Source organism: Ictidomys tridecemlineatus, chromosome 1 (assembly GCF_052094955.1).
Source record: "Ictidomys tridecemlineatus isolate mIctTri1 chromosome 1, mIctTri1.hap1, whole genome shotgun sequence".
Taxonomy (NCBI): Eukaryota; Metazoa; Chordata; class Mammalia; order Rodentia; family Sciuridae; genus Ictidomys; species Ictidomys tridecemlineatus.
Genome location: NC_135477.1, coordinates 155,793,866 through 155,818,233, shown reverse-complemented (window position 1 = coordinate 155,818,233; position 24,368 = coordinate 155,793,866). Strand labels below are relative to the sequence as shown.

The window sequence follows — 24,368 nt, the reverse complement described above, 5'->3', positions numbered from 1 at the left end:
CTCCAAGTGTTGTGGTCACTTTCCTTTCAATATATAAAATACATTTCTTACTGAGATAAGAAGTAAAGGGAAGTGAAAAAACAAAGGGAAAAATCTTGTAAAACTTTGGGTGAAGGATGATCCTTAAAGTGACAAACCATGTTTCAACTCATTTTTGTGTTTCTATTCTCTGGAGAGGTAAAAGTGGATGAATAAGTGGATGGACAGGTTCTGCTGATATGCTCGAGTTCGAGACCCCCAAAAGACCACCAGAGACCAAGATCGGTGTAAGCAGCAAAGAGGCATTTATTGTGAGCTAACTCAGTCCTCTGTACACACACCAACTTGTGACGCTGAGAGGCCCGGAGCCCAGGGTTTGCAGCAGTTTTATACACTCTTTGGGGAAGGCAGGGACTTCACATACATCACCGAATCTCTTAGCAAATCATCACACACCGCAGGAAAATCATAAAACAATTCTAAAACATGATTACCACATTCACTGGCGGGAACAAGTTGGGTAGGGGTGATTGGTTAGTACAAGAGGGAGATTCGTTTGAACTGATTGGTTTAACCCATGGGGGTGTACGTGCTGAACTACATAGTTTCCCAACATGTTATCAACCAACTACTGGGAGGGTCATCTGGCATCCCAGGTATTTTCCCTCTCTCATGCTGATTGGTGGTTGCTAGAGTGCTGCTATGGGTCCTCACCTAGCCTGACTGAGTCAGGGACACCTGGCCCGCAGATCTCTCCTATTATTTGCAGACAAACAACTCAGCAGTGTGGGTATGTGCCTAGGAGTGCTCTGTTGGTTTTTCCAAGGACAAGGGCCACCCCTCTTCCTTGGACAGGCTTTGCTCTGAATTAGAGGCTGGTTTCTCAAAAATGGAGTCACATCAGTTTCTCGATGTCAATGAGTAGGCCCTGGATGACTATTTAGGTTCCCTCCCAAAACCTTCCCACAGACTGTTTTTAAGTGTGTAGCCAAGTCCACAAACACTCTGATTCAGCATACATACTCAAGGATAAACATTTGTTTATGAGCATGCGCCCACTGATGTGACCTGCTGGCAATGTGCCTTCTCTGCTCTGCAATATAAAAAGGCCTATGAGGGCTAAATGGAACTTGTTGGGGGTGGGGGGTGAAATCTGGAACTGGAGGCTGCTTAAAGGCTGCAGGATCTGAGCCTCGCAGGACAAATGTGTATGATGTGTGAACAGATTACAAATGAATGGGATGGGACTGTAGCTCAATGGAAGAGTGTGTCTCCTGAATGCACCAGGCTCTGGGTTCAATCCCCAGTACTGGAAGAAAAAAAAGCATGGATAGTTGGGTAGACAGGTTCTGAATGAAGAAATAGATGAAAATGAATGGAAGAATTATGAATGCAAGGAGGTGAAAAGGTTTACAGAAGTCTGTGTAGGGTATGCTGAATTTGCTGTTTCCAAGCTGTGTATGGGCTGTGGAAATGGACACAGATGTCAAGGTCGCAAGAAAGGTCAATGTTAGAAGACCGAGGCTCCTCCGGTAGCAAGAAAAGAGGAGACGAGAAAAGTTGGAGGCGCAAGATCCTTCAGCATCACGGCCTACTCTGCCCATTTCGAGCCCCACCGCCTCATTTCTGCAGGCCCAGCCGGTTTCCTGCAGACCCCGTCCGCGAGCTTGGCCGCCTTTCACCCAAGTCCTCCCACAAAGTCCTCAGGCCTTCTTCCTAAAAGAGTCAAGTAACGTAAAAAGCCCCCCACTAGAGCTTGACCGTAGCGCACGCCACCCTTTGGGGTCGGTTTCCGTACACCACCTCTGGCGCGGCCTCTTGCTCTCGGTGTCTAGCAGGCTACAATGTACTTTACGTGGTCGGTGACTTAAGTGGATTCTGCGCCTCCGCCCGTTCCCACCAACCAGTCTTTCCAATCAGTTGTGGCTTGACGGACTGCAGGAATTCAGCCAAGGTCGTCTCCTGGATGCCACGGAGCTGCGGTCCTCGGACCATCTACCCCACCCCCTCTTAAGTGAGGCGGGGTTGGCTTACGTCATTTCCGGTTGCCTGGGTCGGAGTGAGGAGCTATGGTTGTGCAAATCCCGAGAGCCAGGAGACCGGATTTGAGACTTTACACTGAGATTTGAATGGAGCTGCGGTTTCCAGGCTTGTTTCGTCCCTGCTAATCTCTGCATGGTCGTGGACCTGTGGTTCTGATTGTGGACCTGAACTGCGCAGAGCCTGAGAAAGGAGATCAGGGTTAAGGAGGAAAACTAGGGTTGAGTCACAGCGTCAGATCACAAAGTAAATTAGAGGCAGGCTTACAGGCAAGTCCCTGCTCCTCAGCTTTCAATTGTTGCAGGGCTCAGCTCTATAAAATGGCTGGTTATGCCAATACTCCCAACACTATGCAGACACTTAAGGAAAAAGCGGAATGTGGCATCTGCCTACAACACTTCAATAATCCTATGTCCATCAGCTATGGGTACAACTTTCCGCCGACCGTGTGTGACCCAGCCGAGGGGCTTGAAAGATGAGGCAGATTAAGATGAGAAGAGGAGGAGGCAGTGGCGGGTGTTCGGTCGATGGGTCAACTCCATTCGGGAGGTCTTATATCAGGGGAATGCTTTTTGTTCCAAAACCGAGAGGATGATTGAACTCATTGTTGGTGACGATGGTACCAGGAATAGGGACAATGAGGACTATGTGTAAGACCAGGAGGAAGAAGAGGAAGTTTGGAACTATTACCTTAGGATTGGGACATGACCTGAGAATTGATGCCTATCCAGAAGAGATAACTAGAAGAATATGATGAAGACCACGAAGAGCTGTATCCTGTCACCCACTCGCTTTCCCTACTCCCTCCACCGCAGTTAACCTGTCCCGATGCCAAAAGAGCTTTACAGTCGCAGCTTTCTTCCTACCTTACAGCTGGCCAACATAGTCCATATAATTTGCCAAATGTGCCCCACTCTTTATGAACGAAGTAGGGGGAATGAGCTCCAAACACCAAGAAGCCTTGAAACTCTTCTATGAATTGGACAAAGAATCGATTTATGTGGTGTGCTGAGAATCAAGGAGCCACAAACAGTACAGCCTGGTGTCACTGGATGGAGTGGCTCAGGAGTAAAAGGTGAGAATAAGAAGACAATGGGGGAGGGGGGGTGGCAAGGAAAGAAGGGAACTTGTTAATAGTGGCATCCCTTCCCCACACTGCCAGGTACTTGAAAGTTGAACTTTTCTATATTTGGAGGGGAAGGGAGCACAATGAAGAGAGATGGGCATTGTGTGGAGAAAGGAGATAAAATCATGAAGGCTGGAGTTGGCTTCCTCAGAAGAAACTGAGCAAACATATGGCAGTCATCAGAAACCACTAATGTTGATACTTTCAGTTACCTAAGAGTAAGGGGTATGGGTAACAGATATTTAGTGTTTGATTTCCCTGTAATGTAAGTCTTGAACAAGTATAATTTGAATAACTTGACTAAGTCTCAAAGACCCTCACAGACAGGAATAAAAGACCACAGTACATAGTAGATGTTTGGAACCTTAGAGCACAAACAATGTCAAAACAAATGTTTAGTATTGATAGACAAAAATGCCAGGTGGGAATCTTGAACTAATAGGAGCAACTGGCCATGCCTCACTCCCAAAATCTGGAGTTGCTTCCCCACCTTCTATATAGTCCTTTTTCTTCTGAAGAAAGGCAGAAGACATAAACATCTTTGATAGATCACAGTGAATCTCATGTCCTGACCACTTTTCCTTTCCTGGCATTTTATCACAGTGGAAGGAGGAAGGCTTAGATAACATCTCTGCCACTTACTGTCTAATCTTGGGCAGGTCTCAACCTCTTTGAGCTTCTCTTTGCCCCTAGATTAGAGAACATGTATCTGAAAGTATTTTATAAATCAAATCACTAAACAGATATTTGCTTTTTTATTTAGCTTCTAATTTGCCTTCCTTTCCCTGGGTGCTAATATGGTTAATGTCTTGTCTGCTAGTCCTGATTTCCCTAAGCAATAGAGAATTGTCTTAATAGTCAGCAGGAGTACTATTTCCTTACCAAGTCTTGGTGAATTTGACCCCTACTGGTAGTATCCAAGGAAGAAGAGGTAGTCTGTAGGCCAATAAAATTCTTAACTAGCTATTTAGTAGCAATTGCTTACAGCTTAGTAGTGTTTTACAGTTTATAAAATGTATTTATTTCCTTATGTTTTCCTACAACAGTGGTTTTCAAACAGTGGTTTTTTGACCAGTTAGGGGATTTTATAATGAATGGGTCATGCCCAGCATTATTTTAAAATGAAATAAGAGAAAATAATGAAGCACATGGAGAATAGTAAAGGTAAGCACTCCTTTATGGAACTTTTATGTGTGTGTGTGTGTGTGTGTGTGTGTGTGTGTGTGTATGTGTGTGTGTGTATGTGTATGTGTGTGTGTGTGTGTGTGTTTATGCTTCATTTTAGAAAAATGGACTTATTCTAGGTTGCATTGAAAACAAACACAGAACACTGCCCTATAAGCATCATATATTAAATATTATGATCATCCTTATTTTACAAATTTAGCTACAAAATTCACTTCTACCTTTATCAAATCCTAGCACCATCACTTCCTCAGGGTAATAATTAAGTTTGCTCATGGAAGAAACTATGTCCTGTGCTTCTGGGTTTTACTACACTGAAGGAAAACTTCCATTCTTCTTCTAGAATTTTCTGGAGAAAATTTTGAAATTAAAATTTTAATGGAAAGCTAACTTAAGAAAAAATAAATTATTCCTTTACTGGGGAGACCAAATGATTCTTCAAACCAGAGAAATTCCTTATATAGCATATCAGTAAACATAAACAAACATCAAAACTAAAAGAAACAAATTAAGATAACCCCTTTCTTAAATAATAGGATATTGAAAAATAAATACTAGAGGTATAGCTCAGTGGTAGAGTGCTTGCCCAGCATGCACAAGACTCTGAATTCCATACCCAGAAAAAAAAAAATGTACAGTAAAAGTACACTTTTATTTCAAACACACCAGAATTTAAATGATGGTGGTGCCAAATACAGGAATCATACTTACCAGGTAAAAATTTCTATTGTATGTAAGATATATATATAAACTGATAGTAATTGACATGTTCTCTTTCATTAAATAGTTCATTGTTTGTCACTTCCTTTCATTGGTGATCACACAAATTATAATAGTATGATTTAGAATTTGACTTAACTCATAATAGTTAACATTATAAAGAAACTATTTTGGGGCGGCTCAGCCCAGCCCGGCTCAGCCGCCCTGGGAGCCAGCGCCGCCGCCGCCATGTCTTCCGGGGCCAGCGTGAGCGCCCTGCAGCGCCCGGTGGAGCAGCTCAAGCTGGAGGCCAGCGTGGAGAGGATCAAGGTCTCTCAGGCTGCGGCAGAGCTTCAGCAGTACTGCATGCAGAATGCCTGTAAGGATGCTCTGCTGGTTGGAGTTCCAGCCGGAAGCAACCCCTTCCGAGAGCCCAGATCCTGCATTTTACTCTGAAGACTTGGAAGAAGTTTGTTGAGAAATGCCTTCGAGCACAAAGTAATGAATGACTGACTCCAAGTCTCAAGAAAACACTTTTCTTTAGCCAAATGACTGAGATATTTCAGACCTTTCCAGTGTCCTGATCTTACAGCCAAAATTCTACAGAAATTTATGATTTTCTACTCAAATAAGGAAACTGAGTGAAGAAATAGAATTGTTTTAAGTAATAATGGTTTGGTTCTTCTGAAGAAGTGCTTTGTATTAAGATAAAAACCTTACCACCAAATATACCAAAATACACCTCTTTAATAAGTGAGTTACTGGTGTTGCTACACCTAGAATATCATGTATGTTTTATTAACTGGATGTTTACATTTTAGGAAGGAAAACACTTTTGTTTATTTAAAAAAAAATGGAGTATTTGTAATTTGTTGTTCCTAAGATTTTTATACTATAATAAAATTTGTTCTATCATAAATTTACAATTACTAAATGAAGACAAGAAAGTATAAAATTGTGGGGGAAGAATAGACTTTACTAATAGAATGATGCCTTAATTTTTTCTAAATAAGATTGTTTTATTTAACACAAGAGGTGTTGTTCAGAAAGATTCATGTTATGATATATATTAGGTTGTCCCATTTTATGTAAGAAGCAGATTTGATCTCTTTTTAAGTTCCTTTACTTTATAGTTGTGGTTGCACTTTTAAAAAGATACTACATTATTTCATGCCTTTAAAAAAATGTTTAAATTAGGACCTACATACAGAACATTGCAAATGATTGAAAACAAAGTAATGTGAAAATATTATGACCTAAAAGAATTCTTCATGTCACAAGGGTTTGACTTTGATGATGTGCCTTTGATTTAATTTGGGATACTTTTAGAAGGATACTTAGTATTTGTAATAATCTTTGAAGATCTTGGAAATAAATTCTGTTTAACTCATCATTTTCTATGACAAAAAAAAAAAGAACTATTTTTGTATGAAATGAAAGGTTAATAAAAAAGGTACTTGTTAGATGGTCTACTTAGTGTGTATACACTGTAACTAACAGCCAGGTGTGGCTATATAGAACTCTGTTTTGCTAGTTACTAATTCAGCACAGATTTTTTTTGTCTACTTTGGAAATAATCAAGCTTTTCAGTTTTAGGAGCATTGTGGAGAGAAGTTGTTATTAATAGACTTAAGAATGTCAAGTGATTTTCAGGAATAGGAGAAAAAGGCACTTCTCCCACACAATTGATATTAGCACTGCAGGGTATGGAGACAATAAAAGTTTATGAAATATTTATTGTTGTAATGTTTAAAAGAAAAAAATGATTAATTTTCCATAATGTAGGAAATAAGTTTGGAAAGAATTCCTCGGCTGCTAAGTCTACAAAGGAGTCAGAGTAAGAAAGTACTGAGTAAGGCCTATATGTAATCAATACGGAATATTGGTCGGATAGCCATGTATGTTCACTGTGGGCATTGTATCATTTATACAGCTATTTCTCTTGCATATGCAGTACAAATGTTTTGTTTTGAGGTCCATGTTCTTTTTTTTTTTTTTTTAGTACTGGGGATTGAACCCAGGGGCGTTTAACCACTGAGCCACATCCCCAGCCCTTTTTTGTATTTTATTTAGAGACAGGTTCTCACTGAGTTGCTAAGTGTCTCACTAAATTGCTGAGGCTGGCTTTGAACTCTTAATCTTCCTGCCTCAGCCTCCTAACCCACTGGGATTACAGGCATGCATCATCACGCCCTGCTGAGGTCCATGTTCTTTTAAAAATTTACTTTGTATAAGAAGAGGCTTTTTAGCTGTAAAAAGCTTACTTATTTACATCTTCCTTTTAGACTGTCCTGTAATGTAAAGCTCATCTTGACTCTGCAAGTTAGAATCAGGAGTATGAAAGGAAAATCATTTAAATTGAGTTTAAATTTAAATCATTTAAATTGAGTTCTGTAATCCCAGCTATTGGGGAAGCTGAAGCAGGAGAATCAAAAGTTCCAGGCCAACCTGGCCAACTTAGTTCTGCCCTGTCTCAAAAAAAAAAATAAATAAATAGAAAGTAAGATCATTTACATTTGACCATGGGCATGATTAGCTGGTCAATGAACAAAGATTTTCATTTCCTGAGGTGGAACTGGATGCCTTTATTGCTCTGCCACCCTGCTGCTGCCAATAAAATCATTCCTTACTCTGCAAGAGGGACCAGATGATTCCATCACAATACTCCTTGTTTTCTGTTTTCTCCTTTGAGGTAGCTAAAAAGGGCAGCCTCCCTAAAATCTTTTTGAGGCTTTTAATCAAGCATATATTCACGTTACAAAGCAGAAGACAGGGTTTAACTTCTTAATTTGATTTATCTGACACCATGCCAGACACTTTAAACAGGGGAGTGTTCTGCAAAGTGTAATTTTCAGCAACTGTAGGACTGAATAGTACTGGAATATTAACAGGAATCTTCAAAGACCATGAAAGTAGCTAGTTGCAGTGGCACATACCTATAATCCCAGCAGCTCTGGAGTCTAAAGCAGGAGGATTGCAAGTTCAAAGCCTTAGCAATTTAGGAAGGGAAGGGAGGGGAGGGGAGGGGAGGGGAGGAGATGTAGCTCAGTGGTTAAGCACCAGGTTCAATCTCTGGTACCAAAAAAAAAAAAGAAAAGCCCATGAATGAAAGCATAATATTAAATAGCTCTTTTAATTACAAAGAAGAAAATGAAGAAACTTATGATGTTTCACATTCCAAGTTCTACCACAACTGGGGATATAGCTCAGTTGGTAGAGTGTTTGCCTCACACGCACAAGGCCCTGGGTTCCATCCCCAACATCAAAAATAATAATATTCTCAAAACTATGGATGTGCTATTTTCACAAGCCTTATACTTGACCACTAAAGTACATTATTTTCAAAGCTGTATCAAATGAACTGATTTGGGGAAAAATTTATAGGAGTCTATGCTTATGGTCTACAGCAAGGCCATGTTTTAGATCTGGAATATTGTCAAAAACTGAAGAAACCTGGTGTTCAAGAAGTACTTCAGCAGTTATCACCACGTCTATCAATTATCTACTAGAAATCTTTCAACTTTGCTATCACCATGAACCATTGTAGAGGATAGTACATTCCATCCTAGTTTGCTTTAGAAGGTCTGAATATAATTCAGAGTTTTCTGTTATATACTGAAGTTCCTTGATCAAAGAGAACTATATTCATCCAAGCTTATGGACAGAAGAGCCCCAACCTGAAATAATAGTGAAAAAGAATGTGTACTTTTAAGATTTTAAACATTAAAACTTTTAGCAGTTCTAACAAACTGGAGTGTAAAATACATTGAACCTGAAATATCAATGGGCAAACACCAACATTATTTATTATAAAATATTTCAAGCAAAAATATAGCACATACAAGTATATATGAGCAAATGCTAAAAGTGTCTAATTTTCTTGGCCAAGGACCAAATTTGAGAACCAAATTCATGAATATTATTTCAAGGAAAAAAGTGAAATATTCAGAATTACTCTGGGTGATGTGTTCCTGAATTATAACCTACCTATGGTAGTTTGGAAGAGAATTGTGTTTCATTCCAGTGTTCAGTTCTCATTGGAAAAGTTTTAAGCGTTTGTAGAATTCAAAGAAGCTTTGATTAGAAATTTCCAGATGAATACTCTAGAGAAACTTGGTATAAAAGGTCTAAACAGATGAGATGTCTTTATTCCATTCCATTCATTATTCCACTTTGTCATTACATCTTAAAAGATTTTTTATTATTTTATTAATATAGATAATGTTAAAAGTAATTTGTATTTTGTTGCATCTTCGATATGACCCAGGAAAGAAAAGTTTAGGATTAACAGTGACATGGTTATCATATCACCTGATTAAATTTTTTCCTTCTAAAATTGGCATTGCTTTTTGATTTAGTCATGCTTAATTTAAAATTTTTATGAAAATTAGGGTTATAGTACAAAAACACTGAAAAAAAAACAGCATAACCATATGCACTTCTGTTTAATGAATGTCTTCCCTGTCAACTGATGTATTGCAAATCAGACTTTTTAAAAATTTATTTTGATACCAGGATTGGACCCAGGGACACTTAACCACTGAGCTACATCCTCAGTCCTTTTTATTTTGATTTTGAAATGGTCTCACTAAGTTGCTGAGGCTGGCCTTGAACTTGTGATCCTCCTGCTTTTAAGGCATGCATCACCAAACTCAGTCAGACAACTTGGTTCTCTCTACTCCTGTGACTATTCCAGACTGCATCTTCAGACAGATTTACTGCACATCTGAAATCTTCAACTGCAACTGCACTGTGACCTTAGCTCTTAAGTACACTTAATCATCAATTACTCCTGCTCTCTAGCTTTATGGAGCCCACTATTCCATGAACTCCATATGTTTTGTTTTGTTTTGTTTTGTTACTGGGGATTGAACCCAGGGGCACTTAACCAGTGAACCACATCCCAACCCCAAAACCCCGCATTTTAATTTTTTTTTTATACCAGCGATTGAACCTGGGTGTATTTAACCACTGAGCCATATCCCTGGCCCTTTTTACTCTGAGACAGGGTTTCACTAAGTTGCTTAGAGCCATGCTAAACTTCTGAGGCTGGCTTTGAACTTGCAATCTTCCTGCCCTGGCTTCCTGAGCCGCTGGATTACAGGCAACACCCCACCCAGCTATGAGGATTTTTCCATATCAGCATTATTAATGTATTGAGTAACATCATTATTGGGGTAGGGGAGTATAAAATACTTAACAGTATCCCTGGACTCTGTCCAGTAGATGCAAGTAAGCACCCTACCACCATTGTGAAAACCATAAAAGTCTCCAGACACTGCAAACTGTCCCCCTGTGGGGTCATTGAAAAATTATCCCCAGTGGAGAACTTCTAAACTAGATTTAAAATGTGATCATACCCAGTGCATGGCCAGGTGTTCAAATGTGTTCAGTAGAATGACAATCTGACCTAGCTGATACCTTATTAACAATAGATTTAGCATCAGTGGATTAATAAGTGTAATGCACTCTTCTTCCAGTTCTTGGAATGGATGTGGCAAAGTCAGCAAACTTTTTTTAAATGTTAGAGCTGTTCATGTCACTTCCATTTGAGAAAACGAAAACCGACAGATAAAGCAGTATACAAAAATTAAGATCTAGAAACTAAGTTATAAAAGGTAATTGCTTCAGATACTCCTCAATTTCAGTAGGACTATAGGGCATTCTTTAGTTCTTTTTTGTTGTTTAAATATTATGCAGAACCAATAAGACCATAGCCTCCCTGCTTTTGTCATAGTGGGACTGAAACATACATCAGCCCTAAAGCTCTTCCTTAAAACCTAAGGCTCTGGAAGGGCAGCAGAATAGAATAGACAATATGATTGATGTATGTACATTCCATGTATGTATTATATGTCAAAATACATTCTGCTGTCATGTATGACTAAAAAAAAATAAAAATAAATCGTATGGTTAAAAAAAAAAAAAACCTAATGCTCCTCTGTTATACCTCCTGAAATCCCTATAGTTTGGGTGTATTTATTTTTTTGTTTTGTTTTGTTTTTGTCACTGGTGGGGAACAAACCTAGGACCTTGTTCATGATAGGCAAGCACTTTGCCATTGAGGTCTATCCCCAGCCTTGCCCCACTTCTTTTTTGACTAGATCTCAGTTGGCCCAAATTGGCCTTAAACTCCTAGGCTTAAATGACACTCCTGCTTCAGCTTCCTGGGAAACTGGGATTATAGGCATGCATAATTATGCCTGGTTTAAGCATTGACTCTAAGCTGTTTCCCACCCCCAAGCATTGATCCCTTCCTTAAAATTTTTCCCATAACAGTGGAATTATTATTTATTGGCTGGTAAAATGAGGTTACAAAGCAGGAGGATCACAAATTCAAGGCTAGCCTGGGCAAAAAATAAAATTTAAGAAAAAAGACAGTGGTAGGGTAGAGCAGGGTGGCTCAGTGGTAAAGTGGTACCTGGGTCCAATCTCCAGTACCAAAAAAAAAAAAAAAAAAAGAAACTTTCTCCAGTGATCCAAGTGTTCTATATCTATGCTGTACAGTATAGTAGGTACCACTAGCTACTGGCTATATATGATTATTGAACTAGTGAAAATCAGGAATTGAACTTACTTTTTTTTTTTTTTTTTGGTATAGGAATTGAACTCAGGGTACTTGGACAGGGTCTCAATGTTGCTTAGCGTCTCACCACTGCTGAGGCTGGCTTTGAACTCAGGATTCTCCTGTCTAAACCTCCCAAGTCTCTGGGATTATAGGCATGTACCATGGTGTCCTGCTAGGAATTGGATTTTTAATTGTATTTAATTTTGAGTAGCCACATGATGCTAGTAGCTATCAAATCTTACTAAATAGTACAGTTCTATGCCAACAAGGTAGGTTGGACTCTGGTTCTTCTTAGGACCCTCAGTAATTGAGCTCCTGGGTATGGAGAAATTAGCTCACCTCTACATTGAGAAGTGCAGGAGATGTAACAAGGTTTGTTATTGGTGGATATGCAAAGAAGGAATAAAATGGGCCTTAAAACCTGTATTCCCATTCCAAAGAAGGTAAAAAAAGAAAATGGATGTCTTAGGGATTTGAATTAGAAATAGACCTAAAAAACAAGGAGGCTCACCCCTAGAATGCTATCTCCCCTGCTGAGTTTCATACTTAGGCCTTCCCATCCTTTCCTTCATCTTAGAGGACTGGGATCCAAATGGGGGATTCAAGTAGCATAGAAAAAGATTCCTAGAGATCACATGCCCCTATTTTTTTCTGCCATTTTCTTCCTCTCTCCCTCCCCTACATCGAAGGATAAATTTCTCAGCAGATCCTGGCTGTTTAACCTAAGTGTGAGCAAAGAAGACTGGGTATAAGGACTTTTCAGCCCTATACTCTTATAGTAGGCTAGACAGCCTCAACGTTCCATTTTGGCATACACTCTGCACCCTTGTTCAATAAGAAATTCTAAGTCTGGGGAAGAAAGCTGAGGAAAAGAATCCTGGGTCATCTTTTGTTTCTCTACCACCTAATGCTGCTTTTTAAAATCCTTTTGCAAAAAAACCCACAAATTTGCCTTTTCCCCACATTTCTCATAGTCTTGTTTAGACTATACCTACCTGACTGGACTAGCCCCATTTTTCCAGCTTCAGATTATACATCTGCTATGGTACCTCAGCTAATCCCATAGTTTATCTCCTAAGGAAGATCCAATAGAATGCCTTAGGATCTGCTTTCTCAGAGGCTGTTAGACCTCATATTTCTAAAATATGTAATACTGAGAAAAACCAAAGTTGTGTTTTTCCTGTACTTACAACAACTAACACTGAATATATCTATGATCTCTGGTCACAAAACTGGGGATTTCTCCCACCAGCAACCACTTAATTCAGCAGCAGATTCTCCAGTAGGCACCAGCTAGTTAGTGTCTCCAATTCAATTCTGATACTAACTACCTGGAAATAATGCCAGATCCCACAGGTTGAAGCTAAGTCCCAAAAGACCTTCCCAACTTCAGACACCAATCACCAAGTACCAAGTAAGTCATCATCTATACTTCTGACAGGCTACAAATGAGGGTCCCATAAGCCCTTCCTTATGTTCAATTAATTTGCTAAAGTTGCTCATAGAACTCAAGGAAATATATTTATGGGTTTATTATAAAGGATATTACATGGGATGTAAATGAACAGTCAAATAGAGGAAATGCATAGAGTAAGGTATGTGTGAAGGGGTAAGGACCTGTCATGTCCTCTCCTCATTTAGGCTTTTCTACCCTTTTCTTCATTTTATTTTTTTAAATATTTTTATTTTGTTTATTCATTTTTATGTGGTACTGAGAATCAAATCCAGTGCCTCACATGTATGAGGCAAGCGCTCTGCCACTAAGCCACAACCCCAGTCCCTTTCCTTCATTTGAGAGAAATGGAATCCAAACTTCATCAGGGCCACCTTCTAGAATCTCTATGTGTTTGGATATCCAAAATTCAGTCAGTCCTTTCGGGTCTTAATGAAAGTTTCATTACACAGATATGATAGATTAAATCATTGGCCACAGGTTTATTAACTCAACCTTCAGCCCCTCTTCCTTGTGGGATGGGAGGGGAACACTAGACAACTGAAAATTCCAACCAATCACAAGGTTGTTTTCTCTGGCAACTAGTCACCATCCTAAAGCTATCTGGGGGCACCCCAGTCATCAGTCATCTCTAGCATACAAAAGACACTCATCACCCTGGAGATTCCAAGGATTTTAGGACCTCTATGTCAGGAAATATGGACAATACCACATTTCACAATACATATTTCACAATATCACAGATATTACCAAGAGACAGACAATAGCATCTGATCTCTTCACAAGATCTGTTCTAGGAACTGATCTGATGCCACATCTCACCTCTCATTAGGAGGTATGGAATAGCACCTATATAATTTGTACTCCCATGTTTCCTTGTCTTCAGCCTTTCTGTGTTTAATTCTTTGGGACTCAAACATTAGTTTTTTATAGAAAGAGATCAATTCTAGATACTGCAGTAAAGTTGGTATAATAGGGATGAGAGAGATGGATTCAAAGAGATGTTCAACCCCTTAATTATAATGCTTTTAGTAAGTACTCAGTCTCTACCTTAGTGCAGGTGAGTAGGACTCCTGAAGCCTTCCCAAAGATCCTCTTATCCTCAGCTCTTGGCTGGACTTGCTTCTTGCCTTGATTACTACAGTAGGTTTTGTTTTTGTTGTTGTTGTTTTAGTACTGGGGAATGAACCTGGGGCTCTTTAACACTGAGCTACATGCCAACACTATTTTTTATTTTGAGACAGGGTCTTGCTTGTTGAGGCTGGCAATCCTGCCTTAGCTCCTGAGTTGTTGGGATTATAGGCATGCACCACCATGCCCAGTTCTCCTGCAGTAGCTTCATAACTCTGTTTATTTCTAGTCTTATTCCTCCAATCTAGCCTTCACTTTAACAACATGGTAAAATCAAGTCTAGGCCAGGGAAGGACAAGACCAGAACACTAAAGAGAGTGCCCAAAGCTTCAGGACAAAATCCAAAGTCCTTAGGAACAAATGCCTTCCTGATCTCTACCTAATCTCTCAAAGTCAAAAATCTGGACCCTTAGTGATTCCTCTGCTTGGAATGCTCTGCCTTTAACTACTTGCCCTTTACTTTGTAAGGGCTGGCTATCAAGATTAAAATCTTCCAGAACCCAAACCCCAAATAGGGTGCTGAAAATGCAACACAGGAGCAGAAACAAACCAGTCCTGATCTCATTGTACTCAGAGCCCAGAGGAACTCAACTGTGCAGAGCAGAGGCCAGTGACACTATAATCACAGTTATAAAAGCATGTAAGTAGGAAACCTGATCTAGACCTGAGGTTCACAGAGGGTTTCCCAGAAGAGGCAACCTGAACTGAAACTCCAAGAAAGCTTAGATTTAACTAAGAGGAGGAGGGTGGGATATGGTAGGCCTTCCAGAATAATGTATATAAAAAGTATGAGAGAGAACTGATAAAATGGAGGAATAGGGCAGGTCCAGCATGGCCACAAAACAGTACAAGTTGCCAGAATCAGTCATACTGATTCTGCAGTATGACAGTAAAGATTTTGGTCATTATCTTAAAATACATGGGAAAGTCACCTGCCCTGGTCTTTAGGTAACTCCAATGGAAATGAAAGGATGAGAGCTAGGTAGTGAGCAAGTAGCAGCTTAGCAGCTGCTCTACCTATCCTATCTCCAATACCCAAAGCTACAAGTGAAGTGGTGTGCAGGGTTAGGAAGACTCACCTCTCAGCTCACAATTGTCCTCCCTCAAAGGGAGGTGAAGGAGCTGGAGGAAAACTCTGAAAGGAAAGCCTGAATCCTTTAGATTGTCTGGAAAGTCCGTATCTTTCTCCCTCTCCTCCAGCTAACATTGCCAACTCAATTCAGGTGGGCTACAGGACAAAACCTGCATTCCCCACTTGGCCTCACAGGAGGGGATGCAGCAACAAATGTGACTTACAAAGGGATGGGTACCAGAACAGAAGGCATCTGAGGTCTCACATGAGCAGAGAGGAAAGAGATCCAGACCTAGAGGGACCTGGGAGGACAAGGCCAAGACAGATAGGATTCCATGGGCCAGATGTGAGCCAAAGGAAAGCCAGCCACCTTGGGAACTTCCAGCTCCAGAAAGGGGACCTGAAGTCCTTGAGCTTACATGTTGAACTTGGAGAAAGAAGTTCATTTTGAACCCAGACTCTGAGTTGTACCTCAGTAACAACAATTCCAAGGGGCTCCCCAAATTTCAAGAAAAAGCAAGCAGAACTATTAATTGTATTATCCAGGTCCTTGGCCCCAACAAAGAATTAAGCAAGACACAGAAGTAACAGGCAAAGTGCAGATATATTGAAGGTAAACATGGAAATAGCATTCTGCAAGTTACAACTGAGAGGGCAGAGTAAGAGAGAGGCTCAAGGCCCCTGTGTCTGGGAATTAGTGTTTTATATGCTGAGCTCTGGGGCACTTTCTTCCTTATGACCTGATTGAAAACCTTACCCCATTTGTTCCCATTGGTTACCATATGCTACCTGATTAGAATAGTATTCAATTTTCCCCCATTGGTTACTTGAAAAAAACTTAATTAGAACACTGTCCGTATTACCTCCACTGACTATTTTAGAATATCCAACCTGGATAGAATTTATCATGGGCCTTGAGTCCTCAGTGGTGGGAGTTGTAAAGGTAATGGGACTTATGGTAGGTAAACAGGGACTTGATGACTCATTTCCCTGTCTTGTCCTCTAGTGGCTATTTCTTATACCCTGCCTCTGCCATTTTGGCATCCCTGAACTCCTACCCAACAAAATGAGGGTTCTCAAAATTTAAAAAAAAAAACTGGAATAATATAACTGCTCAAGGGGTGGAGGAACACAGTTCTTGAGGGCTGCTCATAAGCAGACAGGAAATCTCTTGGGAATAGCTCAGTCTACACAGGTTGGTGAGTGTGGTCCTTGACTTTTCTTTTTAGATTGAGTGCCCAGGGAGCCAGGGAAGTGTTAGTGTGATCTGGGTCCTGGGCAGCAAACTGGTTATGGGGTGGATGGAGACAGGGGCCTTCCACAACCACCAGAGAAAAAACACAGGGGTTGAGGTAGCATTAAGTATGGGAAAGTGAAAAGACAGCTATTTGGGAATGTCAAGGAGGCAGGTGATGTCCAAGTCTGGGCCCAAAGAGCACAGTCATCAAAACTGTGCAGGAGCACTGCCAGGACTGCGAAATAGGAGAGCCCAAAAGAGACTGACAGTAAAACAGGAAAGTTTGCAGCCAACCAGGAGAACAAGCAGTCTTCCTGGAGGGATCCTGGCATACTCTGCAAGCCTGGGCAGCCAGGCTTGAAGCTTTGCCAGGGTCATTGGCCTAACTTATGCTTTCCTGCCCCTAGGCACTCCAGTATGTGTTTTCTATGTGGAGTGTCCCCTACCTCCATCTCATTCTCAGTCCTCTGATACACCAGTGCAGAATATCTGCACTGGAACATTATTCCCCCCATATACACACAGGGCTGTCTCACATCTGCATGTCTTAAATGCCAATCTTCCCCCTATAATCCTGCCCTTGTTCCCTCCTCAGGAAACTGTGCAAAAGCAAAGAAAACCCATCCTCCCCCACCCCACCACTTTTGTTCATAACTGTATCCACAAGCCTTAAAACAGCCCAGTACCCAAAAGGTGCTCCCTAAATTCTGAAACACTGCCAGGCATTTTTGGGGATGTAGGTACTAATATTATTTCCAATTTTATTTCACAGATGAGAAACCAAAGTTAACTTTCCATCTTACAAAGAGAAAAGTAAATACTTATGTATAAATCCCACCCCTTTATTTTACATAGGTATCAGTGGTTGCAAACTTAACGATATATGCCACTCTTTAAAAAAATATTTGGAGCCAGGCACTGTGGTATGTTCCTGCAATCCCACCTGCTCCGGATGCTGAGGCAGAAGGATTGCGAATTCAAAGCCAGTCTCAGAAACTAAGCGAGGCTCTAAGCAACTGAACAAGACCCAATCTCAAAAAATAAAAAAGGGCTGGGGATGTGGCTCCGAGGTTAAGTGCCCAGGGTTCAATTCCCAGGACACTCCCCCGCGAGCCCCCGCCCTCGCCCCCCCCCCCAAAAAAATTGGGCGCAGCAGTCTGTTAAAGATACAGATGCGTGACAATGGGAGTCTACATTTTTAAGAAAGCTTGCTTGAGTGTAAGGCCAACTGGCAGCTAGATACGTATTCCACGCTTCCCTTCCAAGCACGGATGGACTCCCAACCCGCAGGCTTTTCTGTGGAGTGGCCAGACCCACAAAGGGCTTCGGATTAGTCCGGAAGTTAAACCCACCACTTGCTCTCCAGGCCTTTAGAGTCTACAAGGTCTCTCCGCATTCCGACCTAGGCCGGAACAGGGTGGCGGTCTAGTACCACATAGGCCAATTTTTAGTTCATACAGGGCTTTCTGCTCCGTAATCCTCTCCGGCCTTAATCCTGCATTGAATAGACGTGAACGCCTCAGCTAACACCCTCAGCATAAAGCTCAGGGCTTAAAGCTCTTGGGATAAGAGCCGCCACTCCCTCGCGCATGGAAATCTATTAAGCATGGTTTAAAACAAAAGTTTAAGTACCGTATTTTTCACTCTCCCTGTTTACAATGGCAAACTCAAACTCCCTCAGCTTTACCTTCAACGGAACCAAGCGGAAGGGGCGGAGCTCGAGCTACGCCACGTAGGAGCTGAGAAGTAGCTAGGATAGCCTTATGGGAATAGCCGTACACTTCCCCTTTTTTGCTTGTATATAGCGTTCTAATCATAGTTTTAGAAGCTTTTTAAATAGATAATGATGTTGTCTGTTTCAGAACTATTGGTAGAGCGCTATTTCGTGGCGGAAGACACCACGATGAGTGATTGAACCTCGTTCTTCCTACTACTGGACGTCGCCATCTTGAGTAGAACTGAACCATGGGGGCCGCCATTTTGCTGGACCGGGCGCGTATTTCCGGTTCCGGCGGGGGAAAGCGCTCTCTTTTCCTTTGCAGGGCTGCGGCGCGGTGGCCGCGGTGCTTGTCTCTCTGAGGTATCCCGTGCCATCCTCGTCGCTGCGGCGACATCTCCACCCGTCGCTGCCATGACTGAACAGATGACCCTTCGTGGTACCCTCAAGGGCCACAACGGATGGGTAACCCAGATCGCTACTACTCCGCAGTTCCCGGACATGATACTGTCCGCCTCTCGAGGTACAAGCTAAGGTGTTGGGCGAGACGGGTGATGGGGGTAGGGGTGTTGCGCTTGTCGTGGGACTGGGCGGGTGGCGTGCGAATTTGCAGGCCGAGTAAGCTCTGTCACCGACTGTGAGTTGGTGAGTACAAACCCGATCCTAGGCTTCAACCGAGACGAGCAATTTTACAGATCAGCACGAGTCATAGTCCGTCATTGCCAGGAATGGCTGAAGACTTTTTAAATCTCTGGCCCACTTCTCACTTGTGGTCAAATATTCCCAGGGACCACCTGGCTGGGCGGAGCGGTGATGACACCAACATGCCATCTGAATGCCATGTGCTGAAAAACAGAGGCTGTTTCTGAGCTGCCGCCCGGCCCTGGATTCAATGGGAATTGGGTAGACTCCAGAGGGGCCTTGTGACCCACATCTCCCAGCCTGCACTTTCGGCCCTCTCTCACTCTTGTACCTAATAGAGCTTAGAAAGGTCTTGGGCTTTACCTTAGCTGCCACAGAATGAAAAATCGCCCAAGGGCTAGGTTCATGTCTGACACTTATTAATTTTCAGACTTGTTGAATGAGCCGCATTTATAGCCGCATTTCCATAAAAGCATCCAGTCCTGTAGCATATGAAGAGACTTATCAGCTTTGATTTCTGTATTTCTGTCAGCCCTCATAAGTAATCACAGGAAGTCCCCAGTTACTCGTCCCACACCCAAGCTGCTGTCTTTCCACATTCAGAGAAGATGCAAAATAAATGTTTTATTATATCAATCTCAGGAAAAAGTATCCATAGTCTCTGACACATGAGTTAGGGTCTTGTGGCATGTCTAGTTTTAAAACTGCCTGTCTCTGTCTGCAATAGTGGGTCATTCAGTCCAGGATAGTAACTGCTCTCATAGCCTACAGTTCCCCTGGCCACATAAATGTTCTCAACTTTATTCTCTTTAACCCACCCACAACCCTGAGACGCCTTGTTATACATTAGCAAGTGGGCTGAGTAGGGTCCTCATGGATTTTTCTTCTCCTGTTTTACCTCCTTTTAGATAAGACCATCATTATGTGGAAGCTGACCAGAGATGAGACCAACTATGGTATCCCACAGCGTGCTCTGCGGGGTCACTCCCACTTTGTTAGTGATGTGGTCATCTCCTCAGATGGCCAGTTTGCCCTCTCAGGCTCCTGGGATGGAACCCTGCGCCTCTGGGATCTGACAACGCAAGTAGCTACTCTGGGGCCTTGGGGGAAATATGCACAGAAATGAATAGATGCCATCAGAATATGGTTTCCCAAGGGAAAATGGTCCATCTGGGAAGGATGAGGCTAAAATACCTACAGAAGATAGTTGCAGTTGTTTGGCCTCCTTCCTTGATTTAATTGAGTTAGCTACTTGAAGTTGCTGAGGACTGATCTAATTGAAAAGTTTTGCTGGGTACATTAGTTTGGAGTTGGCAACCATTTAAATATGTTTGAAAGGTGGTTAGGCACTTGACAGGTATAATGGAGGATCCTGGTGATGACAGATGACATTGTCACCCAATCCCCACAAGGAAATGAGGACATGTCCTGCAATTCTGAGTGGATTCTCTAGCATATATGCAGCCAAGAACTTGCTGTAATCCAAGCCACATCTAGGTTATGTGAATAACATAACCACTGGGTCAGGAACAAAGCAAGTAAAAAGATTTGGCTATGGAAGGAAAAAGTTTGCAAAGTCTGTCTAGAGAGTGACCAAGTTCTTCCTCCCAGGGGCACCACCACAAGACGATTTGTAGGCCATACTAAGGATGTGCTGAGTGTGGCCTTTTCTTCTGACAACCGGCAGATTGTCTCTGGATCCCGAGACAAAACCATAAAGTTATGGAATACTCTGGGTGTTTGCAAATACACTGTCCAGGTAAAGTGAGGGCAAAATCAGAGAGCACGTGTTCAAGACTCCTACCCTTACTCTTAACCTTTCTATCTGTGGTGATTTTAACTCCTGTCTGGAGTCTGTAAAGGTTCAGTTTCTGGGGATGTGAATGCAGTGCTGCCAACATTGATCCTACTGATGAGGGGTGGTATATAGCATTTCTTGGGACAGGACTGTTTCCTCTTATTTCTTTCCTTCCTCTGTAGGATGAGAGTCACTCGGAGTGGGTGTCTTGTGTCCGCTTCTCACCCAACAGCAGCAACCCTATTATTGTCTCCTGTGGCTGGGATAAGCTGGTCAAGGTGAGCTCCCAAACAGGGTGCAGGACCTTTACAGGCCAAAATATGCTTTGCCTCCCACATAGTCATAGGCTTTAACTTTGAACATTTTTGTAGATTATCTCAGTTGACTTTTTGTTCTTCTTGATATTTTTTCAGTACAGAACATTAATTTTTGACATTCGATCTGAAGTAGCTAATTATCTCACAGCATTTGCCACCTGTTTTGGTCCCAGTTGATCTTAATTCACTTTGTCCCATAGTCCTAATAGATGGGGTTGTGTGGCTTAGTGATAGAGTGCTTGCCTGGCATGTGTGAGGCACTGGGTTCAGTCCTCAGCATCACATTAAAAAATATTAATAAATAATACTCATACGTAAGTAATGTATAAACTCAGATTATGGTTTTCAAACTATTTTAATGCACTTGTGTCACTTTGTGAAATATTTGCAGAATTGAAAATTTGGAACTTAATGAGTTAAGTGACTGAGACAAGTTTGTGTTGGTTTGCATTTTCATTTTTATTACTGGTAGAATGATAAATGGCTGTTATGCCAAGGAATGCTTTTAAATAATGTCTCCTTACTCTGCCCAATCTTGAACTAGATTGTTCATCCATGAGCCCTTGTCTTTGTAGGTGTGGAATTTGGCTAATTGCAAGCTGAAGACGAACCACATTGGCCACACTGGCTATCTGAATACTGTGACTGTCTCTCCAGATGGATCCCTCTGTGCTTCTGGAGGCAAGGTATTTTGGGACTAGGCATCTTCTACTTGTTGAGGAAAGGTGTCTCAGAAAGAACACTTTGTCTTTGACATAAATTGACAGCTGAAAGATTAGCTAGGTTTTTCAATATATGTTCCTGAGGACAATATTTTCCAGAAATATACTGTTTGTCTCCTCAAACAGTACATGAGATTAAGTTGTCAGAGGCTCTTGATACAGTTGGTGAAGTGTCATTCAATAAAGGAAAGATTTAAAGAAATAATGAAATTTTGCCAGGCACAGTGGCATACACCTTGTAATCTCAGCACTTCAGGAGGCTAAGGCAGGAGGATCTCAACTTCAAAGCCATCCTCAGCAACTTAGTGAGATCCTGTCTCAAAAGGACTGGGGATGTGGTTCAGTGGTTAAGCATACTCCTGGGTTAAGTCCCTGGTGACAATAATAGTAATAATGGTATTTGAGCTTTCAGGAAGTCAGGGTCCTAGGGGAATTGAGTCTGACAAAATCTTGAGATGAAAGGGGCTGACATCTGGAAGAGGTCACATTGCCCTAACTCATCTTTCCTGTCTGCCCAGGATGGCCAAGCCATGCTGTGGGATCTCAACGAAGGCAAGCACCTTTATACACTAGATGGTGGGGACATCATCAATGCCCTGTGCTTCAGTCCCAACCGTTACTGGCTCTGTGCTGCTACAGGCCCCAGCATTAAGATCTGGGTGAGTATGGGCTACATTACATACTGAGTTCTTAGATGCACCGTCTCCACCTCCTTGCTTCCTCCCCAGCAATTCTGTGATTTACTGTGTGCCATTTTCAGATCAGAATTTTCTGACAGCAGGAAGACATTTGTTGCCTACCAAAAGGGATGACCATGTGTACCAGCTTTCTCAACTTCAGCATAATTGCTATTGTAGTCGAGATATTGGGGGAGGGCTGTTCTGAGCATTTTATCATGTTATCCTTTGTATTTACCCACTAGATAGTATTAGCAAAACAAAATGTCATGGATTAAAAAAAAAATGCAGTGGTGTAAGTGTTCTCTATACTCTGGTTTTGACGTGTTCCCCAGGACTTGGAGGGCAAGATCATTGTAGATGAACTGAAGCAAGAAGTTATCAGTACCAGCAGCAAGGCAGAGCCACCCCAGTGCACCTCTCTGGCCTGGTCCGCTGATGGCCAGGTAAGTGGGTCTGTCCTGGCTTTTGAAGAGGGAGCACATTCTGAGACTGTCTTTATTTCTGGGGGCACTATTCCATGGAACATTCTATCCAAAAAAGGGCAGCAGATGGGTGTGATCCAACCCCATCTGGGGACAGTCACTCCTGGAACAGTACCTTGGACGTAAAGTCCAAATTGCATTGCAGTGGGTGCACTACCAGTTCAGTGCCTCGTTACTCAGGACTTAAAAGGTGTACATTAGCTTCTGTCTAGAGAGGCTTCTGACAGAAGTTGAACTTCAGCTTCTCCTGCTTCAGTCTCCCCAGTTACTAGGATTATACACCTGGCTGGTTTTTTGCTCTAGGAGTACTTAATGGATTATCAGCACCTGTACTATGATAATTGAAAGAGGGGTTTAATGTGGTACTGAGGATCAAACCCAGGGCCTTGCACATGGTAGGCAAGCACTCTACCACACCACAGCCTTTCTTAAAGGAAAGGCTATCTTTGGGACTGTAGTTTGTGGCTAGACCTTGACCTGTCTGTTTTTTCCCCTTATAGACCCTGTTTGCTGGCTACACAGACAACCTTGTACGAGTATGGCAGGTGACCATTGGCACTCGCTAGAAATTTTATGAGCTTCACAAATAAAAAGAGTGGCTTTCTACAACTGACTTCAGTTCTTTTAGGAAGTATTTTTCTCTAATAAAGTGAAAAGAGCTACTTAACAGGTTAAAATAGATTTAGTTAATAGTAATGTAAAACTGGAAGCAGAATCATGAAACTTTTGAACCAAGTAAACATAACTATGGGAAAGAGGTATATCAGTTTTTAAGTTCCCTTGAGTATTGGGTTGGCATTAGATGTAACATATGGGATAGTACATAGGGTAGCTTCCCAAATATTCCCCCAATAAGGCTTACCTTAGGCCTAGAGAAACTTGAAAGGAACAGATTACTTAAAAACGGTTGCAGTTGATTTAGGAATACCAAGTTTCCTTATGCCTTCTCTCATTTCCTCCAAAGATATATTGAAGAAACTTTGAAATTTCAGATTATCGTATCTTCATTAATTTGGGTCCTTGGTTAAATTGGAGGAATGGGTTGTACTGGGGATTGAACTCAGAGGCACTGAACCACTGAGCCACATTCCCCAACTCTATTTTTGTATTTATTTAGAGACATACACGTTTTCTTAGTGCCTCACTGTTAGGCTGGCTTTGAATCCACGATCGTCCTATTACAGCCTCCCCAGCCACTGGGATTATAGGCATATGCCACTGTGCCTACAATTTTTTTTTAAACTAGGCAGCATCAGAAAGTTTTTAAACCCAGAGACATTATACCACTGACCTGCATCCCCAGTTTTTTAAGACAGGATCTTGAAATTTTGTACACTGGCCTTGAATAAGTAGTGAGGTGATATATGTATATAATATTTTTAGTTATTTTAGTTAAACCCCTATGCCTCATTCCTGCTAGGCAAGTGCTCTACCACTGAGCCACAACCCCAGTCTTGGATTAGGGTACCTCTAACCTCAAACTTAACTTGGTATGCTCATATATAACTTTGAATTAGTTT

The 24,368-nt window shown here is 41.7% G+C and overlaps 1 protein-coding gene, 1 long non-coding RNA gene, 2 other non-coding genes and 1 pseudogene across 4 annotated transcripts; 4 read left to right on the top strand and 1 right to left on the bottom strand.

Moving 5' to 3' along the window:
• Nucleotides 1-267: 267 nt before the first annotated feature.
• LOC144377856 (uncharacterized) lies at nucleotides 268-18,189 on the bottom strand. Its single transcript, XR_013439059.1, has 2 exons — nucleotides 18,123-18,189; nucleotides 268-2,202 (listed from the first exon to the last, which is right to left on the bottom strand). It is a non-coding gene; the product is annotated as an uncharacterized LOC144377856 (long non-coding RNA).
• On the top strand, nucleotides 5,122-6,764 carry LOC144377853 (guanine nucleotide-binding protein G(I)/G(S)/G(O) subunit gamma-10 pseudogene; annotated as a pseudogene).
• Nucleotides 18,190-18,506: 317 nt separating the features above from the next.
• On the top strand, nucleotides 18,507-23,461 carry Rack1 (receptor for activated C kinase 1). Its single transcript, XM_005340884.4, has 8 exons — nucleotides 18,507-18,730; nucleotides 19,758-19,929; nucleotides 20,461-20,608; nucleotides 20,830-20,925; nucleotides 21,540-21,650; nucleotides 22,205-22,345; nucleotides 22,699-22,809; nucleotides 23,349-23,461. The coding sequence occupies exons 1-8, from the start codon at nucleotides 18,622-18,624 to the stop codon at nucleotides 23,412-23,414; spliced, it is 954 nt and encodes a 317-aa protein (XP_005340941.1). The 5' UTR covers nucleotides 18,507-18,621; the 3' UTR covers nucleotides 23,415-23,461.
• Nucleotides 19,012-19,080, top strand: LOC120885991 (small nucleolar RNA SNORD95). The gene has a single exon (XR_005728775.1). It is a non-coding gene; the product is annotated as a small nucleolar RNA SNORD95 (small nucleolar RNA).
• On the top strand, nucleotides 20,218-20,296 carry LOC120885975 (small nucleolar RNA SNORD96 family). The gene has a single exon (XR_005728761.1). It is a non-coding gene; the product is annotated as a small nucleolar RNA SNORD96 family (small nucleolar RNA).
• Nucleotides 23,462-24,368: the final 907 nt, after the last annotated feature.